Source organism: Equus caballus, chromosome 3, assembly GCF_041296265.1.
Source record: "Equus caballus isolate H_3958 breed thoroughbred chromosome 3, TB-T2T, whole genome shotgun sequence".
Classification (NCBI taxonomy): Eukaryota; Metazoa; Chordata; class Mammalia; order Perissodactyla; family Equidae; genus Equus; species Equus caballus.
In genome coordinates, this window is record NC_091686.1 from 119,790,165 (window position 1) to 119,809,166 (window position 19,002).

The window sequence follows — 19,002 nt, forward strand, 5'->3', positions numbered from 1 at the left end:
CCGGAAGCAGTGTGGAGGATGGGTGTGCAGAACAGTGCGGAGAAATGGCAACAGGTAGGAGGATGCTGGAGGCAAAAGGGACAGGTGTGCTGAGGCTCTGAGCCAGGGTGGGGGCTGCAGGGATGAAGGCGGGGCGGGGATTCCAAAAGGCTGAAAGGACAGGACTTCAGGTACTTAATGTGCAGGGGTGGCAGGCCAGCAGGGAGCGGGGAGGTGCGGGGGCGGTGGGGGACTGCTCCCCAGTTCACCTTCAAACAGCTAGAGGACGGGCACCACACGGGACATGTTATTCCGTCCTGCACACCCGGAGCATGTGCTATGCAATCAACGTTTGTTGACGGAATCAGGAAACGTTTGGATAAGAAAAAGAATTTAAGGCAAAAGTATTCAGTGGGGTTGAGACTTCTTTCATATGAAGGAATAGTGAAAACAAACCAAAAGCCTTTTCTTGTGCAGCAAACTTTGGCAACAAAGAGCTGTCCTCTTAAAAGATCAAGGAAAATTAAAAGAAAAAATAATATTCAGAGATTAAAGTAAAGCTATCAGTCTCTCACTAATCACGTGTACTTATATAAAAATAACAGGACAATTAATTGACATTGTATTCCTTATAAAGGTAAACCTTTTTTTAAAATATAAAAACAAAAACTCAGTATGTAGGCGGAAGAAGTATCAATGGGTGAGGATAAGAGCACAGTGAGAGGTGAGGGCACAGCCTTCAATGCCTCATTACTTTTGAAAGGCGAGAAGAACAGACAACCAAGAAGGCTTCCGTGATGAGAAATTTTAAAAGAGGTAAGTGGAACTTCACCAGAAATGCGAAGGAAACAGTACAGATAAAAGCAGAAATAATGGTTTAGGAAACAGATGGTAGAAATTAATAACCCCTAGAACCGGTTCTGGGGGGGGGTATAGATGGGGGTTAAAGTTATCTCAGATTAGAAGCTATCACAAAAAAATCGTGAGTGATTTGACTTGCAAATGGAAACCTTCTGTAAGTCAATTCTTAAAAACTCAAAATAAATAGCAAACAATCAACATGGTAAACATATCTGCAACAAATTTAGCAGAAGTTTAAAAAAAACTCTTATTTAAAAAACCCGACAGTGGTTCCTTTTCGGGGAGGAGGGGTTGTGGCTGCTCAGGGGCCCGGGGAATGTCTGGTGGGCAGCTGGCAAAGTCCTATTTCATGCCTGAGTGGAGTAAGCTCATAAATAATTCATAAAGCCACATTTTTGATTTGTGTGGTTTTTCTGTATCTGTTTTATTTTATGTTTAAAAAGATTAAAATAAAAGCGAAGAAGAAAAAAAACCAAAGGCAAACAGTATTTGGAGACAATTTAAGAAAAACAAATGGCTAACTAAAATATGTTGCCCACTGCTAGTGAATGCGCATCAAAATGAGTCTCTTTTACATAGCAAGTGACAGTGAAAATTGGCACAACCAATTTGCACCTGCTTAGAAAAACACTTAAGCAACACATATCAAGAGCTATAAATGTTCCCATATCTTTGGGCTGATAATGCTACTTCTAGCAGCAGAGCCTTGGGAAATACAGTAGGCCCTCATACTCACAAAACCTCCCAAATCCACATATGCATCACCACGGTTTTTCTCCAAGGAGGTTTCATGGAACACCCGTTCTGGAGGAGCGCATGGAACACCCGTTCTGAATGCTCACATGGAACACCCGTTCTGGAGCAGCGCATGGAACACCCGTTCTGGAGGAGTGCATGGAATACCCGTTCTGAAGGAGCGCATGGAACACCTGTTCTGAAGGAGCGCATGGAACACCCGTTCTGGAGGAGCGCATGGAACACCCGTTCTGGAGGAGTGCATGGAATACCCGTTCTGAAGGAGCGCATGGAACACCTGTTCTGAAGGAGCGCATGGAACACCCGTTCTGGAGGAGCGCATGGAACACCCGTTCTGGAGGAGCGCATGGAACACCTACTGGGTTGTCAACTCCTTCCTAATAGCCTCCAGCTCTCAGAACTTTCTCACATTCTCTAGCAACTACCCTCTTCCCTATGTACCAGGTAACCTTGGAAGCAGCCATGTTCACACCTGGGGCCCCAGATCACAGATGGCTAGTCCAGGGCTGGGCACCTGGCTGATGCCAGGCTGAGCCAGGAGGAGGGAGTGAGTCCAACTGACACCAAAGGACGACTGGCTGGTCTCTGAAACAGATGCCCACCAGACAAAGCGTGGGCTGTTGCATCCCACCGTAGGGACTATGGCAGTCGAGAATGCGGGTCAGGGTGAGAGGGGAGAAGAGGGCTGGCTCAAAGAGAAAACTTAGGTGAACATGAGGAAGATGCCTGGCATGGGATCCTTGGGACTCATCTCTGAGGCAAATCTGCTTTTAGCTTCAGCCGAGCCCTGGAGGGATTCTGTTTTTCGCAATCAAACCCAAGGATGTTGATCTCTATATCAACAGGAGTGCTGAGAAGATGAAGAGAAACTGGATTCATCAACAATAAACAGGTTTCTTTACTGCACGGGCTTCTCACAGGCGTTCACATGATAATGTGCATTAAGGATATTCACGAAGAGAATAAACAGGGAGCATTTCCCAAACTTACTAGACCCCAGAAGCCCTTTTTCATGGAATATTTATTTTCTCACGCATCAAATATTTACTGAGTACTTACTATGTGCAAGGATCATTCTACAAGCTAGAGATACAGCTGTGAACAAGGTAGGAAGGAGCCCTGTCTACATCCTGGTGGGAATATTCAATAAGCAAACAAGTAAGATCATTTCATGTACAGATAGGAGCCAGGAAGACATTAAACAGGCTGCTAAGTTTTTTAAAGTTTCACAAAATTTCTGCAGCAACTCCCATCAAGAGATAGCCTCTTTCCCCACTCGTTGAAGGGGGGCTGGTCTTGAGACTTGCTCTGACCGACAGAACGACGCAGAAGTGATGTGTACAAGCTCCACGCCTCGGCCTATAGTGCTGGCAGGTTCTCTCTCACCCTCTCGGAACCACCATGGGGAGAAGCTCACCACAGCCTGCTGGAGAACAGATCATGGAAAGAGCCATCCTGGCTGTCCCAGCCATTCCAGCTGAGGCCCAAGGCACGAACGAGCCAGGGCGTGAGCAGCAGAAGCGCCCAGCTGAGCCCACACCCAAGTGCCTCTCCCCAGAGCTGTGAGCAAATAAACAACTGCTGGTTTTTCTTAGTGGTGGTCAAATACACATCACGTAAAATCTGCCATCTTGACCATTTTTAAGTGTACAGGTCAGTGGCGTTAAGTACTTTCACATTGCTGTGCAACCGTCACCACCATCCGTCTCCGGAAGTTCATCATCTTGCAAAACCGAAACTCTGTCCCCATTAAACACTAATTCATTCCCCACTCCTGAGCCCCTGGCAGCTACCGTTCTACTGTCTCTACAGCAATCTAACTACTCCAGGACCTCACATGAGCGGTGGCATACAGTATTTGTCCTGTGTGACCGGCTTATTTCCCTCAGCATGATGTCCTCAAGGTTCACCCGTGTTGTAGCACGTGTCAGAGTCTCCTTCTTTTTAAAGCCGAATACTCTTCCCTTGTACAGATATACCACATTTTGTATGTCCACTCACCCGTCAATGAACATTTGGGCTATTTCCACCTTGTGGCTGTTGTGACTAACGCTGCTGTGAACGTGGTCCACACATATCTCTTCAAGTCTCTACTTTAAATTCTTCTGGGTCCACACCCAGAGAGGAACGCTGGGTCATATGGTAGCTCTATTCTTAATTTTTTGAGGACCTCTATTCTGTTTTCCTTAGCAGCTGCACCATTTTACATTCCCACCAGCAAGGCACAAGGGTTCTGATTTCTCCACATCCCAGCCAACACATTATTTTCTGGGTTTTTGATAGCAGCCATCATAATGGGTGTGAGGTTATAGCTCATTGTAGTTTTAACAGTTGCTGTTTTAAGCCACTAGGTTTTGGAATGGTCTGTTATAAAGCAAAGACTCAATGATGCAGAAATTAGTGCCTGCAGGTCTGGCGCTGCAGTAGCCCAACCCTAAAACCTGTGGCACTGGCTTTGGGACAGGGTGTTACAGGCTCTTGACATCAGTCCTGATATCAGTTCCCCCACATTGAACCCAGCGTATATGGGGTTAAAACTAAAACCCACCACCCCCTTTCCTGCTTCTCTAGCTCCCTCATATGTAAATACCTGTTTTTTTTAAACTTGGACTCCTTGAGCTTTACAACTAAATGGGAGTTACAAATTGTTAAAAGCCCAAATGGCCTGGTGTTGGAGGCACACTAAAGGTTAGCTAATCACGTGTCCTTGAAGTTTGCCAGGAAAGCCGCTGTCTCAAGAATATCAAGGAGCGGAGGCTTCCCAGACCTCAACTCCTCGACTCCCAGTGCTCGAACCCGCCTCAAACAAGACGAGGAGACAACGGCGAAAGACGCCCACCGGCCATCCTCCTATCTCACCCTCCCCTTGCAGCGGGGGCCTTGCTGCAAGCAGCCTCTCAACACCAAATGCAGGCTGGTGGGAAAGCACCGAGCTGCACAAGCTACACGTTCTCCCCTCCCCTACCCAAAACCCCAAACAAAAATCCCTACCCATTCCTCATCGAGGAGCTGGCAATTTTTGAGGCATGAGCCCTTGCTTTGCTCCCTGTGCCTGGCATAGTTAAAACCTTTCCTCTTCCACTCAAGACTCTGTTCTCATTATTTGGATTGGCATCGGGTTCAGAGACCGAACTTTCGGTTACAAGGGTAGGGGGTGGAGGCGGGAAGATCTGGGGAAAAGTGTCAGCAAAGGCTGGGAAAACACCCCATGAACCGTTAGTGGAGAGCGGAAAATGGGTGCCTCACATGAGGTAGCAGAAAACAACGGGAAAAACTGCCACCTGTGCTAACTTGGAGGAGAATGCACCTAGAGAATTTGTGGATCCAGTGAGGGTGATTTGCATGAAGAATGCTGCATGTCCATGGGCATCTTCAAGTGACAGATGAAATGAAAGAGGAACTGAGAGGGAGATGAAGGAAGTATTCCGTTTGCAAGCAGAGTATAGTGGGCACATAGGACTGCTTCTCAGCTCTACTCCTGCCAGTTCACAAACAATTCTCAAGGTGAAAAATGGCCTTGGGGTGAAGATTAAGTCCACGGTATATATGGGAGTCTTTGATAAGACCTCAGAAAAAGGCGGTGCCCAGTAAACTTCCTAAGCTAGACAAAAGAGCTTCTAAGGATCTTAAAGGCACTGTCGTACAGCAAACGAAAATCACCTAAAGTAGAGAGAAGTTTGTCTCAAAAAAGATTTGCCCAGTGGAGGGAACTGTAATCTGACACACTGGAAACCCATAATATTTTTCAGAAAATTGTACCATCTTTGACTAAAAGAGACTGAGATAGTTCAAAATGAAATGGGGCCTCTGGACCACCAACTTTCTATGGGTAGGAAAAAGGCTGAGAAAGCTACTCAGCTGCCACATGGTCCATTTTCATGGAAAAGGAACTACGTCTCTGAGGGTCAGGCTAAGAGTCCAGAGGGTGAAGCTTCACCTATGCAAAACAATGGCCTACGGCGGGGGACAGCAAACTTTTCTGTAAAGGGCTAGACAATAAATGTTTTAGGCTTTGTGGGCCGCATACAGTCTCTGCCACATATTCTTTGTTTTTGTTGTTGTTTGTTTGTTTTGTTTTGTTTTTAAAAACCTTTAAGAATGTAAAAGGGGGCCCAGCCTTGTGGCAGAGTGGTTAAGTTCACGCGCTCCACTTTGGCAGCCCGGGGTTTCATGGGTTCAAATCCTGGCTCTGGACATGGCACTGCTCATCGGGCCATGCAGAGGTGGCATCCCACAGAGCACAACCAGAAGTACCTACAACTAGAATATACAACTATCTACTGGGGGGCTTTGGGGAGAAGAAGAAAAGATAAATAAAAAAGAAGATTGGCAACAGATGTTAGCTCAGGTGCCAATCTTTAAAAAAAAAAAAGAACGTAAAAGATATTATTCTTTTTTTCTTTTTCTTTTTTTTGGGGTGGCAGGGGTGAGGAAGATTGGCCCTGAGCCAACATCTCTGTCAATCTTCCTCTGTTTTGTATGTGGGGCGCCGCCACAACATGGCTTGATAAACAGTGTGTAGGTCCATGCCTGGGATCCGAACCCATGAACCCTGGGCTGCCAAAGCAGCGTGTGCGAACCTAACCACAAACCACCAGGCCAGCCCCTAAAAGACATTCTTAGTTCATGGGCCAGACATGGGCCGCAGGCCAGATCTGGGCCACACATTGAGCCTGCCTGCCCCTGAACTCAGGCACTACTCTCAAGGAGAACTGGGCCCTGATGAAGGAACTTTCCATATCGCTGGAGTCACTGGGCCTGGCAACGTGTCCAGCTGGGTTCCAGAATTTCTATGGATTTGTGACTATGTGCCACTCATTTTTCTCTTCTCAACTAGGAGTATTTATTGTGGTTACCCCGTCCCTATCCCGCCTTTGTATGTTGGGTGCATGGGGTGGGGAGGCACAAAATTTACCTCTTGAGTTCACAAGTCTTTGGATCAAGAGCAGCCACACCCAAGGAGCCTCAGCTGCATCCTATGTAGATGCTCATAATGACATACTGGGCTTTGAGCCTGATGCCATCACTGGACGGAAATTTTGCAACTGCTGGGTGGAAGTAAGAATGTTTTGTATGTAGAAGGACTATAAATAATTGTGGCCAGAAGGAGATACTATGGTAGATTAAAACGGCCACACATCCTTCGAGGTTCCTCCTGTCGGAGGTGGAGTCTTTTTGTCATCCCTTAAATCTGGGCTGGTCTTGTGACTCGATTTGACCAATAGGATGCAAGTGAAATGATTCTGTGTGAGTTCTAAGCTTGATCCTCAATAGGACTTTGAGCTTCTGTGCTCACCTGTTGGAACCCTACACCGCGTGAAGAGGCCCCAGAGAGCCCATCGGAGGATGAGAGACCACACGTGGACGCACCTCAGCTGAGGCCCGAACGTCTGGGTGAGCCCAGGAAGGATCAGCAGAGGAGCTGCTCGGCTGAGCCCAGCTACAACTGCCACCAACAGAATCACAAGCTACTAAGTGATTGCTGCCCCGAGTTTGGAGGGGTCTGTAACACAGCAAAGGCTAGCTGGTCACAGGGTAATGTGATAGAAGACAAAGGAGGGTCCTGAAGAAGGATCCAGAAGCTTCACTCCAAAAAGAGGAATAACGCCATTGCCTGTGCATCGCTGGTCTGAGAAAACAACCAAGTAACACAGGCCAGCGCGTGGCCCATGGTGAGCACACAGCTGATGCGCGTTCCTCTCCTCTTCACTCAGCTTGTTTTTCCCCTCTTTTCAATGCTTTCTAAATTAAAGTCTCTATTTTGAGACTGAAATGCTGCTGACATCCAACAAACCAATCATTACCGTTAATAGTGTTTGGGGCCTCTGGCTTAGCAATCATAGGCAGGACGCCCCTCTCAGTGGTTTATGATAAATTCCATCCAGGGGAAGACTTTCTCCCCGCTCCAAGTCTGCACAGAACCCTGACACCATCCTACTCTAGAATAACTTCCTTGTGTATTTTGAGGTTTCTGAAATAAGCCAGGATTGCTTGGCTTAAGGATGGAGTCAAGGGCTGAATGCTGGCTCTCGTAAGGTGCAGCCCGAGCTGGTCCCTGAGAGAGTCCAGTGCACCTGCTCCTCAGGCGGCCAGGATGCAGTGCAAAGGGCACCCGACAAGGAGGCCAGGGGCTGGGCGGCAGCTTCGAGGAGTTGCCAGCTGTGCCCTCACCACGGCTCCCAGCAAAGGGAGCACCCAAGGAGATAAATCCCACCCGAGGCCCAGCCGTCATCCCGCCTGCGCCCTGATAGAGGACGTGTTCTCCCCATTGTCCTCCCTGAGAGGGCACCTCTGTGCAGTTCCCACGAAGACACTGACAGCGCTGGCAGCAGCTGTGTCCAGCTGACTCCAGGTCCCACTCGCTGTGACAGTGGGAAGTTATTACATCTCTCTGGATTTCAGTTTCCCCATTTCTAAAAAAAATGGGATTAAACTGAATGGGCTCTAAATTTACTTCCCATCCTAAAAATTTCCTGCACTTGATTTTACCGTATAATCAAGATGACCATCGAGATTCCTGAGCAGGACCTTCTGACTTAGAGAGAGCCGGGCTAAAATGCTCCAGGAAAAGAAGCCAGGCATGCTCCGCCTTCCCCCTCCCTTCCTCTGTCCCTCTCTCTCCCTTCCTTCCCTAACTTATTCATTCACTCAATAAACATTTACTGAGTGCTTATTCTATGCCAGGGATGTGCTGAGTTCTTGGGATACAGAAGTTATAAGAGCATCTTTCAGGACACAGCCACCTCACCATATCTGCTGCATCTCTCCTGTGTGCAGGCACCGGTTACATGACAGTAAGACAGGTCCCTGCCCTCCAGGAGCTCACATCTGGGCTGGGTGAGGGGACATCAACAAGTAGGCAGGCAAAGACAACCTATTATTATCAACCCTATGGTGGGGATGTCTGGGAGCCATTGCGTGGGCACTGAATCTGGACACAGGAGATCAGGGCAGGCTTCAGAGAGGAAGGTGTAGCTCAGCCATGAATGGAAGAATAAGAAAAGGCAGGAAGAATGTTCCAGAAGGGAAACAGCATTCACACAGTCCTGAGAATAAGAGTCAGCCTGAAGCATGTGGCTGGAGCTGGGTGCCAGGGCCTGGGGCACCAGGTGGGTCTGGAGAGGTGGGCAGGGGTCCTGGGGAAAAGGCCCTTGAAAGCCACACGGGCACCTTGGAACTCGTCCTGGGGATAATGCGGAGCTGCTGCAGCCCTCACACAGGCTGCTTTCTTAAAATCCCACACCTGTGGCTGTGGGGAGAAGGTACCGGAGGGGGTCAGAGACAAGTGACGAGGCTGAGGAGGGATCATGATGGGACATAATGAGCCTCACATCAGAGAAGGGACTGTGGCAGAGACCCCTGGACAGATCTGGGCTATTGCAGAGGCAAAGCTGGGGATCCAGGTGATGGACGGGGAGGGCAGAGTGAGGGAAGGAGGCATCAAGAATGATCCTTAATACGGTTCCCCAGATTTCTGCTTGAACGAATGGCTGGACAAGGGTGCTGGTCACTGAGACGGGGGCACTGGAGCGAGGGCAGAGTTCACAGGGAAAGGTAAGTTCTGGGGCAACCCGGAAGGCTGAGTCACCCGTGGGCATCTAGGGAGCCATGTCCTACCTGGGCCTGGGCTGGGGTCACAGGCAGATGGAAGCTGGGGGAGGGGAGCTGGGATGGAGCCTGAGGTCTCCACCGTCCTCAGGGAGGAAAAGGGAAACCAGGAGGCGCTGGCAGGGCTTGTAAGCTAGGATCCCACGGTGTTTTGACGGGGGCCTGCGGGTGCACAGAGGAGGGGCGGGGGCTTCAGCCAACGCTTCCCTGAGACAGCGACGCCTGACTTGAGGAGAAGAAGGACTTACTGAGCTCGGGAGCCCCGATAACAATATGCTCTAGAACCCGTCCACCCAATATGAGACACAGGACTGGCCAACAGGAAGGAAAGGGCAGGAACAATGGCCTGGATGGGGCTGCCTCTGCGGAGGACTCAGCATCTCTTACCTTGTTTCCCCTCCAGACCCTGCAGGCTGCCTGTACTTAACCCTCCCAGACCCAGAAGAGAGCCCCCTCGCCGGCCCAGCCATCCAAGAGCAGGGGGTTCAGAGCCTGGGGCCTCCTGCAGGGAACATGAGGTGGAACCTGTGACCTGTCCTTGCAGAATATCATGCATACTATAGTTCTCTTAATGAGAACATTGTGCATAAGTGAGCGCGTACACACATACACAAACAGGATAGGTATATACACATACGTATACACACATTCAAAGTTTTTGCATATTCATATACAAAGAGAAAAATGCCTGGAAAGACAATCACCAAATTATCACTTTTTAATTTATATATTTGCATATTGTTTTAATAAACACGTACTAATTCTGAACTTAAGTCAATAAAAAGCATTTTATAATGCTGGTCAGACACTTAAAACCCATGAGTGTCCCTAAAATTGTCACCACATCTTTTCCTTGAAGGTTCTAGTCAAGGGAAAAAAGCAGCTCTGCCCTCTTCCAGGACAATGCAATGAAAACGACCCCACAAAGCCCCCTCCCTACAGAGCTGTGGCACTCTCTCAGGACTCTGTAATCCTGGTATTGTGCCTGGACCCCTCTCCCGTCCCCACGCACCGTTCCACTGTTAACACTGATGTGGGGAAGCCCCTGAAGAAGGAGGAAAATTGCTCAGGGTCTAACACTGGTGAGGAAGGCAAGACGCAAAACTGTAAATTCCCGTGGATCGTGATTCTGCACAAAAGAAGAGCGTGGTCACAAGAACTGCAATGGAGGGATCGTGCCTTCCTGACACAGAGAGCTCAGATACACAAACACCAAAATGGTAAGTGGGCAAAGAATACAATCGGGCACTCACATAAGGAAAAACCCGCAAAATGTTTAACGTAATTAGTGATTAAAGAATGGGACAGCACAATGGCAGACTGACTTTCACCGATCAAGTCAGCAAGGGTTTCACAGAAGCAACAGCACCCAGCGGTGCAAAATGCAGGGAGCGAGAGACACGGGGCTGTGGGCGTGCAAGTGGCGCATCTTCTGGGAAAGCAATTTGGGGGTAAGTGTCCTGATTTTGGAAAATGTTAAAACCTTGACCTCGTAATTCCACCTCTGGAAACCTAAAGAAATAATTAAAAATGCAAACAAATGTTTATTTATGGAGATGTTCACCATAACACAATGTATAGTAAGGCACACCCAAGTGCCCAATAAAAAGAAAAGAGTGAACCATCCCCTCGTGTACGAGGGGCCATCAAAAAGTTACCAATGAGTAGTAATGGTTACTCATAAAATGTTAAGTGAAAAAAAGAAGGATTCCCAATAACAGCTGGCGAATAACTATATAAGGAGAAAATCGTCTAAACAGACAGGGAATAGAAAGCAATAACCCTTAACATTAATGGTAAGTGGCAATTGGGGATAGGACCAGAAGAAAAACATTTTTTTTCTTCTCTCAGTTTTCTGACTTTGTATTGTGGTGATGACATTTTTATAATGAGAAGACACAGCGTATATATTCTAAAAATGGGAAGCACCCCCCTGCTCCCCTTGAAGCACCCCCTTCACTTGAGGCTGCCTCCTCAGACAGCCTCCGGAAGCGGTCCGTTCTGGCCTGACCGCCCACTGCCGGGGGCACTCTGTTCTCTTCTGCTTTGTTTCCGTGTGTCTTCAGCTCAGTTCAGCTCCCTTGGATGTAATGCACACTGTGACATGTCTACACTGTGCAGGGACGCCTAGTGTCACCCAGAGGGGAGCCAGGGTGGGATATAGAGAGGTATAGACACAATCCCCTCCCTCCTAGAGCTCAGGGTTTAAGAGAAGAGCCGGACAGACACCCAGTGTCCCATAATCCAAGAACAACGGAAAAAGTGCCAGCAACAGCCCCGAGGAACCTGCTGTGGATATTTGAGGAAAGAAGCAATTCTGATGGGGGAAAGTGCAGAAGGCGACAGCTGAGCTGGGTAGCATGGGGACAGGCAGAGCAGAAGGAAGGGCATTCCTGGTGAGGGGAAGAGCAGGAGCAAAGGCCCAGCAGTGTAGCCGGCTTTAGGGGATGGCGTCGGGGAGAACAAGTACCCAGATGAGTTTATGGTAGAGAAAGAAAAGTGAGGCTAGAGCAGCGAAGGCCTTTGTGCCAGGCTAGGCAAATGGGGCTTTCTTCTGTGAACAGGGGGCCTGCAGGAGAAGAGGACAGACTCCTTAAAGAGGGCAGCCTGTTTTCCCACGGTTCAACCAGGAGTGCACAGCTCATGGTTTGGCGCGCAGCAGATGCAGATAAAGGGATTTTTAATCCCACACAACGGGATCCACCAAAGAACCAGGGATTCCAGAAGTGTGCCCCATTCCAGGGCTTCGACTGACCTTTGTCCTGCACCAGCACCTCCAGCTCCTCCCGAACGCCATCGTACCAGCTTGTGATGTCCACATGGAGGGAGTAGTCACAGCAGGATTTGGTGTCAGCTGCTTCATGCCATTTCTCGAAGGAGGTCAGCAGGCTGGACCCAGGTTCAGGGACAACATGGTCAACTGGGACAGAAGAATATGCATCATGTTCCAAGATGCTTACGAAACGAGCTCTTCCAATGGCAGCCTCTTCACTGCCATCAGCATCACCACCAACACCATCGTCATCACCATCACCATCACCATCATCACTACCATCATCGCCATCACTACCAGCCCATCACCATTATCACCATCATCATCATCATCAACACCACTTCCATCACCCAGATCCTCATCCTCATCATCACCAGCCTCTCCATCATCACTTCCACGATCATCATTGTCAATATTGCCATCATTGTACCATGACTACCATAACCACCAGCAGTGACATGGTCACCACCGTCTTCATCACCACCATTGTTATTACCTTCATCTTCGTCATCATCACCATCATCACAACTGTTTATCAATGCTTACTATGCATCAGACACTGCCTCAAAGGCTTTATGTAAATTATCATTAGATCCTGACAACTGTCCTGTGAGGCGAATATTAATATCCCCACTTTACAGATGAAGAAACTGAGGCTTAAAGAGGGTAAGGAACTTGTCCAAAGTCACACAACTAGTGAGCGGTGGGGAGAAGATTCCAGAATCCTCTTGGCTGCAGCCTGAACTCCTTCCTACCACTCCACACTGCTCCCGACGGCACAGAATGCCAAGGTGCAAAGGACCTTAGAGACTCACAGAACGTTAACTTCATCATCCCTTTTGCAAATAAAATCTAAATGTAAAGCAGATGGAAGGGGAGACGCCTCTCTTTGAAGCCTCACCTGGTCTTGCGTGTCCCTCTAGCTACTGTGCTGACTCTCTAACATCCACCCTTCCCAGCCAGACGTCTGTAGAGAGTCTGCTCCCCTCCTCCCACTCACTCCTCCACCCATCTAAAGCATCAGCCTTTGCTAATTCAATCTTCACATCTCAGGGTCTAACGGAAACACTCAGTCCGCACTCCACGGGACCTCTCCGGCCACACTGAATCCCTCCCTCCATCTTTAAACTTGCTCCTCCCTGGTGTCCATGACAACACAGCTTTCTGGCTTGTTGTCCTACTTCTGTGGTCATTTTTCTCAGTCTCCTTGAAGACTCTTCCTCCTCTGTTTGGCCATTAAGTGATGGAGCTCCTTATGGCTTGGTCCTGGAAATTTTCTTTCCTTGCAGCTGCTCATTAAAACGGCCCACCCGCTCTTAGCTGTCTGACCTCAGCTGCTTCCCTGACCCCGCCACCAGGAAGACTCAACAGCTCCTCAAAACCAAAAGGTCCCAAACTTCATGCAGCATCGCCCTCTCCACCGCCCACCTGCACACCTGGTCCCTCCCGCCCAGGCCCCAGCCGCGAAGGCTGTCACCTTACAGTTCCACAAGCCAGAGGCCAAGGGTCACTCTCGGTACTTCCTTTCCATCATGGACCATCACCAACACTGTTGATTTCCCTCCTACATGTGTCTGGAGCTGTCCCCTTCTGTCCACCTCCAGGGCCACACCCCTGGTCCAAGCCACACTCATCTCTCAGCCAAACTACTGCAATCACCTCCCACCGGCCCAGCCACATCCAAGCTAGACCACTCTATTCTGGCCACTTTAAAACTCAAAACAGATGACAGTGTTCCTTGCTTAAAATCCCTCAGTGACTGCCCATCACCCATACGAAAAAGACCAACGTTCTTACCCTGGCCGTCAAAGCCCACTGCCATCCTCTCTTTCCAGTCTTATCTCACACAATTCTGTCCCTCCACCTCTGCACCCCCGCCTCATGCGCCTTCTTTCAGTCTCTTAAATGTGAGATGTGGCCTCCCACCACAGGGCCTTTGCATATGCCATTCCCATTTCCTGGAGCTCTGCTCCCCTCCACCCTCTTCATCCAATTAACTGCTCCCCATCCTTTGAATCCCTGCACAAATGCTGCTTCTTCAGGGAAGCTTCCCTGAGCCCCTTGTCCCACAGCCCAAAGCACCGTGCACCTCTCTTCTGTAGCACTAGTCACAGCTCACAGCCATACGTGTGGGTGATCACCGACTCCCCACAAGACTGCGAGCCCCTGGAGAAAAAGCACCATGTCCGCCTTGCTCATTCTCTCCCCGACCACCTAGCCCCATGCCTGGCGCAGAGTGACCCTCGTTCAATGTCTCTTGAAGGAAGACACGGGGTGGGGACTCAGAAATCCCTGCTCCCCACCCCCTTACTCTGGTCCTCCTGTGCTTTCATGGGTTCCTGGTGTTCCATGCGACACACTTTGGGAACGACCCTTTTAGAGATGGGGAGGATGAGGCCCACAGCAGGAGGTGGCTTCCCCAGGGGTCTCCAGCTCGTGATGGGGAAAGACAAGGGGGGCCCAGGGGTCCCGGCTGCTCGTCCAGGGCTCTGCCCTCTCCTCCACACAGGCCACCTGTGCCTGGAACTGCCATCCCCTCTCAGAACCGTCCGAGCTCATGTTTCTGAAGCACTCACCACACGCCATGCGCTGCCCTGAGGAGCCTCACGCATGTCTCCTGACAGTCCTCGGGGGTGACATGAAGCCGAGGCTCAGAGAGGCTAAACACTGCCCGCAGGTGCACAGCTGCTGAATGGCAGCACCCAGGTTCAATCCCTGGCAGCTGGGATCCAAGTCTAAGTCGATCCAGGCCCAAAGCTGGGCCCCTCCCCTTCCCAACCAGGAGACACAGGGCTGCTTCTTGGAAAAGGGATCAGGATGGTGCTTGCCTCACGGACCGGGCCAGACCCTCCCAGCTCAAGGGGGTGGGGCAGCTCTGACACACCAGCTCCACCCAGGGTGGCCGGCTTCAGCCACAGTGTACTTCCGCAGGGCCTTCTACGAAGTGGGGAGAGGGGCAGGGCTGGGGCCAGCTCAGGGACGAGCCCCCGGGAGGCAGAGAATCTGACAGCTGAAAGAACATTTAAAATTAACTGTTGCCTACTTAATTAAAAATCACTTCTTAAAATGGGATCCAAGCAAAAGCAGCTATTAAGAAAAATACAACCACCAGGCTGCCCAGGGCAGCGGAGGAAGAGCCCAAGGTCCCAGATAGACCCCTGTGGTAGACGGCAGCATCTGTCCAGAGTTCCTCCTTCCCTCCCCGCCTTCACCATGGTTCACAGCGGGCAGAGTGCAATCCCAGGGACTTTGGGCTTGGCCATGTGACTTGCTTTGGCCAACAGAACGAGGGTGGAAGTCAGTGTGTCAGTGAAGCCACGAGGAGTGGTGAGCTCCTGCCAGACTCCCCTGGCCCTTCACCATCCAGCAGGAGACGAGTGTGGTTGAGTTGGTCATTGGACCCACAATGGGAGATCGATGGTGCTCCCTCTGAACCACCCCCCTACAGCTGAAGCAGAGCCACCCCAGTCCCGCCCCTACCCCTGCAGACCCCTGAATAAGAAAAACACGTGTTTTTGAAGTCTGGGGGTTGCTTGTTACACAGTGTTATGGCAGCAACATTGACTCATACAACAATTTCCCAGCTGTGTAGCCTTGAGGAGGTTGCTTCACCTCTCTGAGCCTCTACTTCCTCATCTGTCATAATAACACCTGTGTCACTGGTTCCAAAACTTCAGCCATCTGCACACCGTGTTCAGGAATTTTTGTTTTATTTCCCTATAATCCATAGCATTCTTTACTGAATACTTTTCTAAAATCAATTCACAGTTTCTAAAACTCTGAATGCTGACTTCAATATCACCCTAAGCAGTACTGTCCATGATGTGCTAGTTATCTTATTTCAATATGCAGTAAAGTAATTTTAAAAGTTTAATGTCTACATTGCCCATGAAATCATCTTGGGGACCAGCAGTGGCACCCAGAACATGCTCTGTGAGACGCTCAGCTTTAGGGGAGGGTTGTAGTGAGAATTACGTTAGACAGTACCCTGAGCAAAGTGCCTGGGGTACACTGAGCACTTGGGTGTTGCTGCTGATGGAGAAGAGAAGTCCCAGGCCACGTCCCTAAGGCAGGGGTGCAACTCACTGATCATTGTGGTCCCGCCGGCCAGCGCCGCCCTGGTCCCCTGGAAGAAGTCATCAGCAGCGGTCATGCCCTGGGAGGGCTTCTGCAGGTACGTGTTGACATCGATGCCTCCAGGGAGAACCATCCGCCCATTGGCCTCGATGGTCTTCACTCCCCCGGGAACGATTAAGTTCTCTCCTATTTGTCTGGAGACAAACGACAGAGACGGCCTTTGGTTCTTAAAAGAGAAACAAAATGGCAGTCAACTGTGCAGCTTCAGTTCCACTAGATAAACGTTTCTGAGCCAGGACCTATGCAGGGCACTGGTGGACAGAGGTCATTCAGGCAGGTTGCCTGCCCTCGGGCTCACGGCCTAACGAGGAGGAGGGCATATAGGCAGACGGTTACTGTCCAGCACAGCAGAGGGGTGGGGAGTTGGGGGGAGGGGGGTGCTTCACCAGCCTGCTTATCTGGGAAGGCTTCCAGGGGGAGGCAGCACAGCTCAATCCAACAGATGTCTCCATCAAGGGTCCTCTGAACAGCCTGTCACTCCAGAGCACTTCACACACTTCAGGCAGCACTTCTGCCTCAGGGATGTGGAGGAGAGCGGCCGCAGCAAGACGGCGAAAGCCCCCTGAGCTCGGCATGCTCTCAGAGACAGTGCTGGGGGCTGACTGGTGACCCTCCCAACATCCACATGCAGAGGCCCTAGCCCTCAGCACCTCAGAGTGTGACAGTACTTTAAAGAGCAATTAAGTGAAAATAGGCTGTCAGCGTGGGCCCTAATTCAGTCTGACTGGTGTCCTTATAAGAGGAGAGGAGGACCCACAGAGAGACACCAGGGATGTGCACACAGAGGGAGGATCACATGAGGACACAAGGAGGGGACCGCCGTCTACACACGGAGAGAGGCCTCAGGAGAAACCAACCCTGCCGACACCCTGATCTTGGTCGTCCAGCCTCCCGAACCAAGAGAAATGAATTTCTGCTGTGTAAGGCTCCCGGCCTGTGGACTCGGCTGTGGCGGCCCGGGCAGCGCTGATCAGCCCGGCACCCTGGATGCTCATTTCGGCCACTCGTGGGCACTGGCCTCAGAAAGCTGCTTCGCTCTCAGCGTCCACATGACAAAGCTGCTAACCCCGTAAGACCTGCTGTGAGGGACACACTGGAGACAGCAGAGCTTTTCTGAATGTGCTGATCCTCGCTTCTCTTCCCCAACAGGAAGGTGCCTGCAAACTTCCTCCAGAAAGAGGGGAAATTCCACCAGTGGGGGAAAGAGGGAGAAGAGCCTAAGAAGCTCAAAGCCTTGCCTCCTGTGGTGACGGCCGTGTGTCATCTGCTGGAACCAGAGTCAGCAGACACAACGAGGCACGGGTTGAGGCTCAGCCAGAACCAGGACACACTCAACAGGCGCCAAGGCCAAGCCCTGCTGAGACCACTGGATCCGACCACGAGTGGATTTTTATATATTAAAAATCCAGTTGTTCTGAACTCCTAGAATTAGGCAGCAAAATTAGTTGTCTTAAGTCACATAAAAACACCAAGTACGATGACATAGGAAAACGTTGCTTCAGCGACCACACGGTCAGGCCCCAAACAGAATGCGCACCCGGTGGCAGAGCAGAAGCTCCCTGCGCTGCGGGACTCGCGGGCTGGGCTGGTCCAGGCAAGTCACACGGGGGCACAGAGGCCATGGGGCTCTCTCTGGGGCTCTTGCACAGAACTGGGGTGTGCTACACTGTCCGTCCTAAAACCGGAAGCAAGTCTAGCAGACACACACAGTGCCAGGGACAAGGCGAGGGGCCAGGAAATGTCAGCACTGTGGCCACTTCCACTCCACCCACAGCTGCGGCCACTGCTTCCGACGCCAGTCCCCCCCTCCACAATGTCCGCCTTCCTTTACAGAATCTGGCCTTGCCCAGGCCTCCACCATTCTCCAGACACCCGGCCGTGGGCCGGGAGCTGGAGCGAAAGGCAGGGGACACCCACAAGCCTCGTAACGGTTGACCGCTGGGCTCCGACTCTTCTAAGCCCTTCACGGAGGATCACACTTAATGCTCACAGCTAGCTTTTCAAGAAGCCGGGGAAACATTCAACATGTTTACCGCTGGCAAAGGCACAGGCCGTAGACACTGGGCATAGCCCCCACGTGGGTATCGGGGTTCACGGCCCAGTCTGATTCGAGTCTGTGACTCAGTCGCTGTGCCGGGGTGCCAACAAGCACTACGGTTCGGGGCCCCTTCTCAGCAGGCATGACGGTCGCCTCTCTTTACAAACCTTCCCTAATCTCCTGCCAACAACCATGGGAGGGAGGAAATTTTCACATTTTGCAAAGGAGGAAGACGGAACTCAGAGAGGTGCAGTGACCTGTCCAAGGCCACCTAGTGAGTCAGTGGTGGGTCTGGATTCAAGCCCAGTTTACCCAAGTCTAACGTTAGGGCTCTGCCCACCAGGCTCTCCTGCCTCCCTGCTTGCCCCGTGGACGGCAGCAGATTCTCCCCAAACTGGGCTTAAACTAAATGGAACCCCCAGTGACTTAGGAGGAAGACCCCCTGAATGGCTCTCAATGGCCGTGTGCACGGAAGGGCAGGAGAGAGGAAGGAAGTGAGGTGAATTAGACAGATCCTCCCATCCCCCCGACCCCCCACCCTCGCCACGACTCAGAAAGTCCTAGAGACCAGCATTAATTCACCAACACTTAAAGGGAACCCTCGCTTGGACTGGACGGGACACTCAATGAGTAGTAATAGATTCCACACAAACACAGCCGAACAGCTTTCAGGGAAGCTTGGCGAATGGCCACACGATGGAAGGATTCTGGGGTTCAGTCAGAGTGAAGGGAGGCCACCGAGCCCCTCCTGCAGGTGGTGCTGGGGTCCCCACAGGCCGTCCCCCGACCCTCAGCCCTCCCACACCGACTTCTCAGCCAGCGGGGACTCGAGCTCCAGACGACCATCCGA

The 19,002-nt window shown here is 50.8% G+C and overlaps 1 protein-coding gene across 3 annotated transcripts in view; it reads right to left on the reverse strand.

Moving 5' to 3' along the window:
- Positions 1 to 19,002, reverse strand: part of CRMP1 (collapsin response mediator protein 1) — a 71,691-nt gene that overhangs the window by 27,485 nt on the left and 25,204 nt on the right. For all 3 annotated transcript variants that reach the window (XM_001917683.6, XM_023638377.2, XM_023638379.2), the window contains exons 3-4: positions 16,064 to 16,248; positions 11,960 to 12,124 (exon numbers count right to left, since the gene is read on the reverse strand). In XM_001917683.6, the coding sequence (XP_001917718.4) occupies positions 11,960 to 12,124; positions 16,064 to 16,248 (350 nt within the window). The remainder of the gene's footprint in view (positions 1 to 11,959; positions 12,125 to 16,063; positions 16,249 to 19,002) is intronic.